This window comes from Phyllostomus discolor, chromosome 2, assembly GCF_004126475.2.
Source record: "Phyllostomus discolor isolate MPI-MPIP mPhyDis1 chromosome 2, mPhyDis1.pri.v3, whole genome shotgun sequence".
In the NCBI taxonomy this organism is placed as follows: Eukaryota; Metazoa; Chordata; class Mammalia; order Chiroptera; family Phyllostomidae; genus Phyllostomus; species Phyllostomus discolor.
In genome coordinates, this window is record NC_040904.2 from 184,265,845 (window position 1) to 184,278,461 (window position 12,617).

The 12,617-nt window shown below is 34.5% G+C and overlaps 1 protein-coding gene across 4 annotated transcripts in view; it reads left to right on the plus strand.

Annotated features, from left to right (window-relative positions):
* The window catches only part of SLCO1A2 (solute carrier organic anion transporter family member 1A2), a 71,936-nt gene extending 59,521 nt beyond the window's left edge, over positions 1-12,415 (plus strand). For 3 of the 4 annotated variants that reach the window (XM_036019268.1, XM_036019269.1, XM_028532673.2), the window contains 4 exons: positions 302-474; positions 2,348-2,412; positions 2,946-3,063; positions 10,648-12,415. In XM_036019268.1, coding sequence (XP_035875161.1) covers positions 302-474; positions 2,348-2,412; positions 2,946-3,063; positions 10,648-10,867 — 576 coding nt within the window. In that variant the 3' untranslated portion in view covers positions 10,868-12,415. The remainder of the gene's footprint in view (positions 1-301; positions 475-2,347; positions 2,413-2,945; positions 3,064-10,647) is intronic. The other variant, XM_036019270.1, reaches the window with a different exon arrangement.
* The last annotated feature ends 202 nt before the right edge of the window (positions 12,416-12,617 follow it).

Here is a 12,617-nt window from a genome sequence, read left to right on the forward strand (position 1 = left end):
GTGCTTGAGTGTGATATTGTTATGTTACAAAAGTACATGCTTATCATTTTGTGATAAAAGATTTTATAATAATGCGGGGTTTTATTTGTGCCAGACCCTATATTTAAAGACTAATACAGTTTTTCCGAGACGACCTTTCTATTTTTTGGTTTTTGTTATGATCCTGAGAGACACCAAAAAGGAGATGAGAATAAAGGACATAAACAGTCTCCATCTTGATCCAACTGGTGATGTGGAAAATATTTGACATTTGTGTTTAAAATTTTCTTCCCTAAATAGGATCATATATTATTTTTGTCAGGTGTTCCAAAACTGTAGCTGCATTCAAACCTCAGGAAACGCATCTGCAGTCCTTGGGCTGTGTGGCAAAGGGCCTGAATGTTCCATGATGCTCCAGTACTTTCTAATCTTGTCGTCCATCAGCAGTTTCATTTATTCTTTATCTGCCATTCCTGGATACATGGTTCTTTTGAGGTACACAAATTATTGCTTTTTAAAAAAAATTTAGATTCCTTTCTGGTCTTTTATTAAGGTAACTTGTTAAGAAAGCCAGTTGGAGCCATGGTATCTAAGAATTCAGTGCTCTACTCTAACATTCATTAAGAATTTGCATTAAGCATTATTGAGTGTTATGAAATTTTAAAGGCAGCATTATAAATGTTCACCTGTTGGCTTCTCCTTTTGTTTCTTTTCTTCCTTACTTCTTACAGTTGATTTAGTGAGATTCTTATTGTTTAACACAAAAGGAGACACATTTATATTTTGAGGTAAACCATATCAAACAGTCATTTTGTAGGCAGAGAGTGGTTGCCTAGCATCCACTCCTAGCCTATGGGCCGACCTGTAAAGACAGCAGAGTAAAGCCGTTTGAAGCCTCTGTTTCACCAATTACTATCTACAGGGCACTGGGCAGGACACTGGACCTTTCTAAGCTCCACATTTTTTAAAAATAAAAAGTGGGCATAATAATAAATGCTCAACTCCCTTACCTGCTTTTTGTGAGACACAAATAATGAAAGGCTTACTAAAACTAGGAAATTACAGATGTAGGATTCAAACTTTGGTGTATTGTACCTGTGTGCTCCCAGTCACAGTATTCTTCATGCTTAATAAATAATTCTAAACACGCCTAACAAACAAAGTTTGCATTTACTTCTCCTTTCTTCATCTTTTATTAGAACTCAGAAGCAGAGGTAAGTTAGTCCTGGTTCTCAGTTCCATAGCACCTCATTGTTATAGATTGGAGTAAGGTTTCTCTCTTGTTTCATTTTCCTTTATTTTTATCATTTTCATTCCATTTTCTACTTCTTCTAGTCATAAGTATCCACAAACTAAAATTAGTTTATTAGTTATTAGTGTGTTACATAGCTTCCACATATACAGAAACTTTTCATAGGTATATTTTTATTATTATTATTTTATTTTTAGGTTCAGAGAACACAATCTGAAAGATGTGGAGTTTTGAGGAGAAATATTGAGGCTTTCTTTGGCACTTAATGCAGGGATAATTTTTTAGTGTTTTATGTGTATCTTCTGCATTTTGGGTATACAGTTTCCTTATTTCTTGGATTGAAGTAAATCTTGGCATTATCTGAATTTGGTAAATCCATAATTGTTTTTTTTTTGTCTGCTTAACCCATCAGCAATTCAGAGATGTGTGTCAAAATATCTAAACATTTCTGATGTATTTCTCCTCATAATTATGTCATTTTAAAATTTATGCATTTGGAGGCGATATTGTAGGTGAAGGTGTGCCTTTGACCACTATGCTTCTGTTACTACCAGCACACAATTTCCTGTACCTTTTCATCATTTCTTTTAAGAAATTTTACTTTGTTTCTTATTAAAATTGCAGTGCTAGGTTTCTGTTTCTTTCCTGTTATATAATTTTCCTTTCCTTTAGTTTTAATCTTCAATTCTTTCATTTCACTTCATAAACAGTTTGCTAGATCTGATTTTGGAATCTGAGACTGGTGAATTTAACCTACTTATGTTTACTATACTTATTGTGATAGGGCTCTTTTTGTCATTTTATTTTATGTGTTTTATTTATTTAAATTTCTCTTTGCTTCTTTTTATTGTTTTCCATGGTATATATTGGATTTTCTTCTTCTGTTTTGAAAGTTATGTCTTTCAAATGGTTAACCTGATTATTGAACTTCTTAGCTATGCTTTTGTTTCTCTCATCAGTTTCAAAACTTCTCAGTATTAATATCTACTCCCTAATAAGACAAGTACTTAATTATGCTTTTAGCTGTTTTCACATCTCTATTTCTCAATCTCTTGCCAATATTATAATATAGAGTTTAAGATCTGGATTTTATTCATTTACTCATTTATTCTTTAGGTGTATCAAGCCTGAGCAGAAGTCTCTCGGTGTGGGATTACATACATTTTCCACAAGAGTATTTGGTAAAAGTAGTTATATTTTTTCCAACATTGTATCAGACCATTACTAAACTCGAAGTAAATGCAATCTCTACATCCCTCCTGCTTTAAACAGTGCTCTATAATTCATATTAGAATGGAGTACAAGAAGAAATAGAGAACTTCCCACTTTTACTTAAAAAAGTCCCATCTGGCCTTAATTTTACTTTTCATCTATTGGATTTGAAAATCCAATAAATAGAAAATGCTATGTTAAAGTAAAATGTATATATGATTGGTCCAAACATTACATAAAAATGTAATCGTTAATTTAATATTTTCTCCATCAATATGTTTTATGTTGCATTTGTCCATAAGATTACTGATCCTTTATAATCTAGAAACTTTAAGGATAAAAGTAATTTCTAATTTCTAAAAATAAAATTTAAAGTATTAAATTTAGGTTTTATTAAACTTGTTGGTTTTACAAATAGAGAAAATTGAAACACTTCGAAACAAAACAATGTATCCTAATTTTTACCTTGTTCATGGATTTTTCTTTCTCTTTTTCTTTCTAGCTGGAATCCCTGCACCTATATATTTTGGAGCTTTAATGGACTCCACATGTTTACACTGGCCAACTTTTAAATGTGGTGAGTCAGGAGCATGCAGGATATATGATTCTACCACCTTCAGGTAAAGATAATTTTTTCAGACTTGTTTTCTTAGCATAGGCTGCATAAAATGGTACCAATGTGTCTAATACTTTCTTTGTCAAGTGACTAGTCAACTTTTTTTGCTTTGTTTCCAGAATAGATATGTATACAATATCTCCATTTTTATTTACGTACTACAATTTTATTTCCTCAATATCTTCAAAGTACTTGATAGGTAAAGCATGGATGATTTCCTCAACCTAGACTTTCAAAATGTGGTTTGTTAACTGGGTTGCAGTCAATGCATGATTGAAGGTACATGAACTACCTATCCAAATTACACTACTCTCCACAGTGACCTTGTTCATCTCATGGCACACATACACTAATTACTAAAATTCTGCAGCGAAAAATATAATCCATGACAAAAATAGGTATAATTTTGATTCATTCACACTGGACAGCTACTGCTGTGTTGGCGGTTGTCATTTTTTTATTTGACAATCTGTGGGAAAAGAGGTCAGTGCCCCTGACTAAATACTCAGGTGTTGCATGCTTTAAAAACTCTCGCGGCACACACCTGCTGTGGCACACTGGTAGAAAATCGCTGCTCTAAAGTGTCCCCATTTCATGCTCCATCATTTTAGTATCTTATTAGCTTGAATCCTCACCTCCTAGCACCATCCACCTCTGATCTCCAAAGTGATACTTCTCCCTCATTAAATTTCACTGACACAATAGTCTTCATGTCTCTTAAAGGTTTATTTTTTTGTTAATATAAATATGATTTTGAACAAGACACGTGATAATATTAACCTATTTTTGAACAAAATTCTTCCATTGTTAATCTTTCTACTCGAAGTTCTTTTTCATTTTTTCCCCCTTGTTCCTTTTCCTCTCCTTCTGATATTGATTTGATACCATCCAAAACAAAAAGTTCTTTTTCATTTGATACCTGAATCTGGTTTAATTTTGTGTTAAGCTCCGATGAGGCAGTAAGAAAAATCTTTAATTTACTAGAAAACAGTTTAGTTTTGTTTCAAACATTCTAAGATCTAATCTTGATCAGTAAAGGGCTGTCAAGGATTTTGCTTTCAAGAACAGTGAAGAGAGCAGACAGCCTGAGATTCATGTTTTCATCAGTTCACCTTTTCCCATGGTGCCACAGGGGTAATGTGAAGGCGGGTCCAGCCACATACTGTGCAGGCAATGGATTTGCATCATAGCGGAGAAACCCCAAGGATTACTAGTGTAGGTTGTCTTCATCCTGCTACTTAGAATCCTGTGGATAGTAGCCTTAATTAAATGCTATTTCAGACAAGATGATTATATAGTTGGTACTATCCTCTATCAGTCAGATTAATTAGGATGGCTGATAAAGTGTACTCGTGAGAAAATTCACCATAAACTAATATAGTATAGAAACAAGAAGTAGATAGTGTCGGTAGGAAATTCTCCATGGCCCCCTTGCATTCCTGCCTAGCTTGTTAGCAGGGACTTTTGTTCTGGACTCCCTTTTCAAGGATGATTAAACAGCACCTGTCCTTGGAAGATATAGATAGTGTTTCCTTCTGGAGCAGAGTGTCCAGGATCATGAAGATAAAATCTCCTTCTGGGGCTAATGTTGGTAGATTTACTTGCAACCCAGTCCAAAGTTTGGGATTTCCTAAACTCAGGATTTCTTAGCTGTGACCTAAATCCACTGTGCGTACCACATTCACTGGCATTTCCTTCTGTGTCACCCCTTTGGGACTTGGGATTAAGGATAAACAACCTGGACATTAAATATGTTAGTAAAAAAGTCATTTGTCTCTGACCATGAAGTCCTGTACCTCCTGCCAGCATAAGTGGAACTGTGGCTAACTCACCCTTTAGCTTGAAATCCAGGTAAAATCTAAAACTGTTTTGTAGTTTTTGAGAACAGGAACACTGATTAATTTTAAATTTTGCCAAAATTAAGAACGATCACTTACACTTATTCCCATTAATAGAAAGGGGGAAATATTAAGAAAAATTCAATGTAATAAGAAATAGGAAAATCACAACACACAAAATGAGTTTAAAAAAGTAAGCCTAAATATGCCAGGTTTCACAATAAATATAACTAATTGAATTTGCTTTTTAAATGATTGCTCTTTAAGTGACTTTCACATTAGAGTTTTCAAAATTCCAGCTATATGTTGTTTATGAGATACAGACTAAAAACTATAATGCAAAGAAAGGTTGAAGACAAAGGTCAGAAAAGACATTCCAGGCATATATTAAATCAAGCTTCTGTAGTTATATTAATGACTAGGAGACAAAACAGAATTTAAAGTAAAAAGGATTAACAGAGTTAAATAGGATATTACTTAATAATAAAGTAAACACTTTACCAAGAATATATAATAGTTATGAGCCCATATAAATCTATATCAACATAACTTCAAATATATAAAACAAAAATTTACAAAATTACAATAAAAATGTAAAATCAGAGTAGAAAATTTCAACACACTTCTCCAAAAAGTGAATATGAAATATAAACAAATAATTAGTGAGGATACAGAATATTTGGCCCACCAAATTACATAACAGTTATATCATAGATACATAGCAGTTTTTAACCCAATGATTGGAATATATATTCTTTTCATATCTATAATAAACATTTATAGCAATTGATCAGGTACTATGCCACAAAGAAAATTTAAAAAAAATCCCAGTATTGATACTTTACAACCTGTTTTCTGTCCCTGGTGCAATGGAATTGTTACAGAACAGAGCCAAGGGTGGGGGTATGATATACTATTACTGAAAGGACTCCCCACTAGGTTCGCTATGCCCACCACCAGAGGAAAGACGTCTTTCAATGCCAGAGATTTGTGAAAAGGAAAGGACATGTTTATTTAAAGCTATACAGACTTAAAGTAGTGACCCAATGTCTTCATTAAAATATTAAAGTCCCTTAGGACACCCACAGACATACATAGTCCTTCCTTCTCCCTCTGCCCTAATCTGGGGTATCGTATCTCAGGAAAAGAAGCAGAAGTCTGTGATTCAGGCTCCTGGCACCATCAGCTATGTTGTCGCCAGTATCTCCAGTTAATCCAAAGCCATGTGGCACCTTCTCATGGCCCACCAGCATGAGTCCTTTCACTCCTTTTCTTCCAGGCAAAGTCTCTCCTGCTTCCTAAACAAGATGGCAAAAGGGAGCACTCGAAAGCCATGTACGTGGTTCTCACTCTCGCCAAAGCTGCGAGGGTCCCCATTCTGCCAAGGCCACGTGGTTCTCTCTCGAATGGCTGCTGCATCTGGGTTTAAATGCCTGCACCAGTCTTCCTCTACAGTCCCATTTCCGACTCCTCCTACAATCAGTTACACCTGCCAGCATTCCTGTATCCTTCCAGCTTTACTGGGCTGTCATAGTGAGTCTGGGCAGGCGTGGCCCCATGACATGGAGCCAGTCATCTCCAAGCTTTCACACAGGCGCCATAACCAGGGAGAGTTGCCTCCCTGTTACATCTTGGGTGGAAGTCACTTCCATCCCCCTGACTCAAAGCATGGCCACAGATATTTAACACATCTATGAAACCAGTTAAAGGTTATAGATATGTTAAATGACCATGTCAGAGGTTAGCTGCAAGGCTGTTGCTGTACAAAACAGCTCTGCATGGTCCTGTTCCATGTGTCCCTTCCCCCAGCTCAAACCTGTGGAGGGGAGGGGTGATGACATCCTATATATTTTTCTAATATTTCCTGGACAACTTGAGTTCCGGACCCTGTTCCAAATCCTTATTTGGGGCCCCCCTCTTGGCTGTACCCTGTTACAGGATGAGACATCTATGATAAAAATATTGCCAAACACCACATGTTTGGAATTGCTCATGGATGAAAGAACAAATTATAATAAACTAATTAACTGGAACTCTATGTCAATGAAAACAGGAAATAAGAAAACTTATGGGATGAAGTTAAATCAGTACTCAAAGGCATATTTAGAACTTTAAATATGTACATATTTAAAAGACTGAATATAGCCCTGGCTGGCATAGCTCAGTGGATTGAGCTCGGGCTGCGAACCAAAGTGTTGCAGGTTTGATTCCCAGTCAGGGTACATGCCTGGGTTGCAGGCCATGACCCCAGCAACTGCACATTGATGTTTCTCTTTCCCTCTCTTTCTCCCTCTCTAAAATAAATAAATAAATAAAATCTTTTTTTTAAAAAAAGACTGAATATTAATGAACTCAAATTTTAAAAGAAAACAACAACAACAAAAAAACAATCTGATAGGTGATTCAGTAAGCTACATATTTTTATAATTCCAAAGGGGACATATCCATGTTCAAAGACAAAATAAACATCATCCTGGACTTCCTGTTTTGCTGAACCAGAAATTGAACGGAAACATAAAGGGAATAAACACAGCTGAGTTCAAAGGCTGTATGGGAACACTCTAAGCCTAGAAACAGGCAGTGGCTTCTGGGACATCAGCTTCCAGAGGAAAAATAAAGTACTTCTTAAGAAACTAGACCCAGAGTCAATGCTTTGATCCAAATAGTGGGGTAGAACACAGAACACCCTGGGACTGGGTTAAATAGTGTTCCTCAAAATTTCATGTCCAGCTGTAAACTCAGAATATTTTATTTGGATATAGGGTCTTTGCTAATGGAATTAGTTAAATTAAAACGAGGTCATAGTGGATTATAATGGGTCCCAAATCCAATCACTAGTGTCCTTTTAAGAAAGGGAAAGGAGACACAGTGACACAGACACATAGGGAGAATGTCATATGATGACCGGGGAAGAGATTGTAGGGATGCACCTACAAACCAAAGCATGCTAAGGATTGCTGGCAGCTAATCTTAGCAAGAGGAGGGACTCTTTCCTGGGGCCTTCGGAGGAAGCCTGACACTGCCAACACCTGGGTTTCAGACTTCTAGCCTCTAGCACTGTGAGAGATTAATTTTTTTGGTTTGCTTATGCCATCAAGTTTGTGGTGCTTTGTTACAACAGCTCAAAGAAAGTAATATAAACTTCATTGTAAAAAAGTTTAAAAATAAAACAACCTTTTGCAGATCATCGCTGTGTTAGTTGGGAGGGAATATCACACAGACACACCAAAGAACTAAAGCAAGTGATGTGTGTCCTCTGTGAGTGCTCCCAGTGTCACTGTGAAAATTCACCCTCGTAAGAACTAGGTTGGCCTAAAAACCTGGGGAATTGGAAAAAACAAAGGCAAATTTATCAGATTTGAAGGAGTGAATGAAACAAAATGGAACAAGAAAAGCAAAGCAAAACCACCACCAACAACAAAACACTCCAAAGGAGCTTGTGCACTCAAAAGTAACAACACATGAATAAATCCAATATTCAAAAAATAAGCACATAAATCACCAATTGAAACATGACTTGATTCCAGATTAAATTTAAGAGTTTTAAGGTGACAGGATGAAGGGGTGAAATGATGACAGTTTTAAAATATTTTAAACCAGCACAATAGGTTTAAAAATGGTAAATGGATGGTATTCACTATCCATTAAAAGTGAATAAGAAATGATGAAAAAACTAGAGAAAATGAGAATATCAAAAAGAACACTTAGAAATATTAGAGATTAAGTGTATAGCACTGAGATAGTAAAGGGAATTCTATATATGTTATAAATGTAAACTCTGTGTGATTAAAATGAAATCTGATGAATTGGAAGAGAGTACAGAATTTATCTAAAATGTAAATTAATGATCAGAACCAATTAAGTGAAAATTAACTACAAATAAATAATGTTAAAGAACAATGAACTAACTATATATTTCAGAAGATTTTTAAAAAACAGAATGAAGGAAATAACAATAAATCAAAGAACTAATGACTTTGAATTTCCTGGAATTTAAAAAAGACATAAGATTTCAGATCAAAAGTGCATTTCAAATGCCTAGTAGGATAAATATAAATAGACATATCACAATAAAATTATAAACCATTGAGGTAAGAAAGAAAAAGAATGACATAAAATTTACCCAGAGAAATAAACATGTAACTCACAGGAAATAAAAGTTGGACCAATAGCTAATACGTTATGAGCAACAATAATAGTTCATAATATCTTTATGATCTTTATTGCTTTTGGTTTGGGTTGACATTAAACATAAACTACAGAGCAAGAAGTGGGAAAACGTGGCTGCTTACAAAATTCAAAATTTTCCTTACAACAGGAGGTACTATAGACAATAAAGAATGGTGGGACATAACTGGGAAGCATAGGAACTCTCCTGCACTACTGATGGTAAATAAAAACCATGAAGAGAACTATTGGGCAATATTTACAAAGTTTCATCCTCCATATCTGAGACCCTTAGCTATATTTTAGAGAAACTCTTGCTCACACACACGAGGAAACATGTAAAAGGAAGTTTATTGAAGTAATGTAGACATTAGAAAAATTTAAGCAAAAAAAGTGTCCAATAGGAAGCTAGATTAATAAATGTGGTGTGCTCATACAATGGAATATGGTGTAACAGTTAAAAAATAAAGCGAAACTGCATGTACAAACATAGTTTAAAAATGGTGAGCTAATACAGGAGTTTTCAGAATAAAACACAGTATTTTGCCAAATTTTTAAAATGTAAAAACATATAAAATACTTGTGTATATCATGAATATGTAACTGTCCGTTGTAAAACTATAAAAATAAACTAGGAATAAAATCCACAAAATTTAACATAATGTTATATCTGGGATGGGTTAGAAGGCAATAAGATCACAGGGGCACATGGGGACTTCAATGTATTAGTATTTTCTTCTGAAGTGGTCCGAAATAAAAGTAGCAAAATTTAGTCATTTAAAAAACCTGAGTGGTGAGTAAGGATGTTTATTTTTTATGTACTCTTGAAATGTTTCATAATAAAAGAAAATTTGAGAAATAGATGAAAATAGAAAGCAGAAATTAATAGATGAAACCAAAAAATTAAAATTGTGTTTTTGAAAAGCTTAAATATAATAATGACAATTACATGAAAAGACAAAGAGAGGTGACATGAACACTAGTAAGAATAGAAAAGAGACTATAAGTACAGTTACTTGTATATTTGAGATAATTTGGAAGCATATTAAATGAGAATTTTCTAAACAAATAATATATTACCAAAATTTTACTATGATATGTAAAAACCATGAACATTTTTATAGTTATTTCAACTGAGTCAATCAAAATTCCCATCACTAAAAACACCAGGTCTCGAGGCCTTTAAGGCTAGTCTTCCAAACCTTCAATGACCTAATGATAATCAACAGTGATCCCTTGGGAGCATTCATATTAAGTACTGGAATAAAAGTGCAATCACTGTTAATATTAAATTTAAGTTGGAGAGGCTAGTCAATATAAATAAAACAAAAATAGCAGCAAATGATTAGAAAAGAAGAAAAAAAACTGGATTTTCTGGATGAAAAATTCCAAAGAAAACCATTTTAACAAATAATAAGCAAGTTTCACAAAGTTGCTTATGTGTGGTCAACATGCAAAACAGTTAACTGCTGTTGTTCTTATGGCAATAAAATACTAATATAATTAAAGATATGCAAAACGGGTTTGTATTCATCACACTGTCTATGTAAGATTTAATATGTTCTAACATTTTTTTTTGATAGATACCTCTACCTTGGATTGCCAATAACACTGAGAGGATTAAGCTTTTTTCCAGCCCTTTTGATCCTAATTATTTTGAGGAAGTATGATCTACCTGGTGACAATGCCTCTTCAGGAACTGTGCCTGTAGAGGCAACGATTGCAGGGAAGGAAAACGAATGCCAAGAAATGGACCAAATTTCCAAAGTTTTGAATAATGATGAATTCAAAACTAAACTGTAATGCCTTACTATATCATGTTTCCAGAGTTGGAGTGCACACTATAACTTAGTTGTTTTTAAAATCAGTAGAGGTACTGCAGCTAACTTTTCCTTGTCTCTAAGGACCTCAAAAAAGATTTTTGTACTGAAGATGAAAACATGTTCTCTGATGGTATTTCTGACACTCTAATGGCACTTGTGGTTTTCCTCAGAAGGACATTTACAACAACCCTCAAAACAGGCTGTTAAAGCCAGCTTTATTTGCATGTTGTAACAGCAATTTCTCTTTCAACTTATGTGTATTTCTGGCATTTCCTTTTCCAAACGATTCTAAAGATTTCCTGTTATGAAAATCTACTTAATTCTATTAAATTTCTGCTTTGATATTAGGGTTATTTAGAGATTGCAATTCTCATCCTGTTTATGTGATTATTTAAGTATTTCATTTATATTATTACTTTCAAGTAAAAGAAGCCTATGTCTTCTTGTTTTATTTAGAAATTGTTCTTGAACTCTTCCTATTCCTTCCATATGTGACTCTGAAAATAGATTACTCATCAACGTGCCATCATATGCTTTCAGTTCATTCCCTGCTTTATTATTTACGTCATATATTTGTTCATTTTGGTCAGAGTACTGCCAAACTGAATCAGGTTATTAAAAATTATGCAGCAAAGATTGTTGGAATTTTTTTCAGCAATTCAAAGCAGGGGACTCACTTAAAAACAAGTGTCTGAGCCACAGAAGGAAAGGGTGATATTAGAAAAACAGTGGTCCTTAAAGGCTGCTTGTAGTGAAGACATTGTGAAAGGAACACTTCCCCGGTTCAGGAGGTCTCCGTGGATCACTGTCCATTCCACTCATGGTGCCTGAAGTTAACACGAGAGCATGAGTTCTCCATAAACTATTTTAGAGAATGAAGCTTTTTAAAAGTAGCTTCTGTTGTGAAACTGAAGTTAATAAGATTCAGGTACACATTTTAAACTAAATCTACTTTATAAAAAATGAATAAACAAAAAACTGAATCTACTCTCAGTATTATTCTATAACTTATGGATACAATACAAGAGCCTTTTGGAGAATGCAGTGTTTTGGGTTTAAGAGGATAGAATGAATATTTACCTACTTCTTTATCTTCCTCCTTTTTCTTTATCCCATTGAAATTATAGTCAATATGTAAAAATCATATGAATCCCTAGTAGTGAGGAGAATACAGAAAGGAAGAATGGGAGAAGTGAGTGTCAATATATTATGGTTACTTATGTGGAATATAAAGGGAATGGGATGGAACAGACTGGGAGAAGCTGTAATTCAGAATGTACCTACAAGGAACCTGGAATGTAGGTTGGAAAAAATACAAGTTGGTAGCTGGACAGAATATAGGCCAGTTATTTGAAGGCCTGTGTACAGATATTTTTCACACCAACATGATTTGCTGAACAATTGGATGTGCAATATTAAAAAAAAAAAGGAACTCAGATGAGAAAGACTGGGTAGATAAAGGTTTGGGGGAAGAATTGAGTTAATTTTGGGGCTTTTGAAGTTTGAGATTTCATCTCTGGGTATGTTAGAAATAAGCATGATTGAAGACAGAGACAATGTTGAAACACAAGAGAACAGCTAAAACCATTGAAAATGAAGAGTGTAACTCAGGGTAGGTATGACTGCAGCAGTGAAGTCCAGATGAGTGTTACGACCTGATGACGTTAAATTTGGAGCTGCTTGTCCTGGAGGGGAGGAAGTGGAGAAAATGGTCTGGAAGCTAAAAGAGG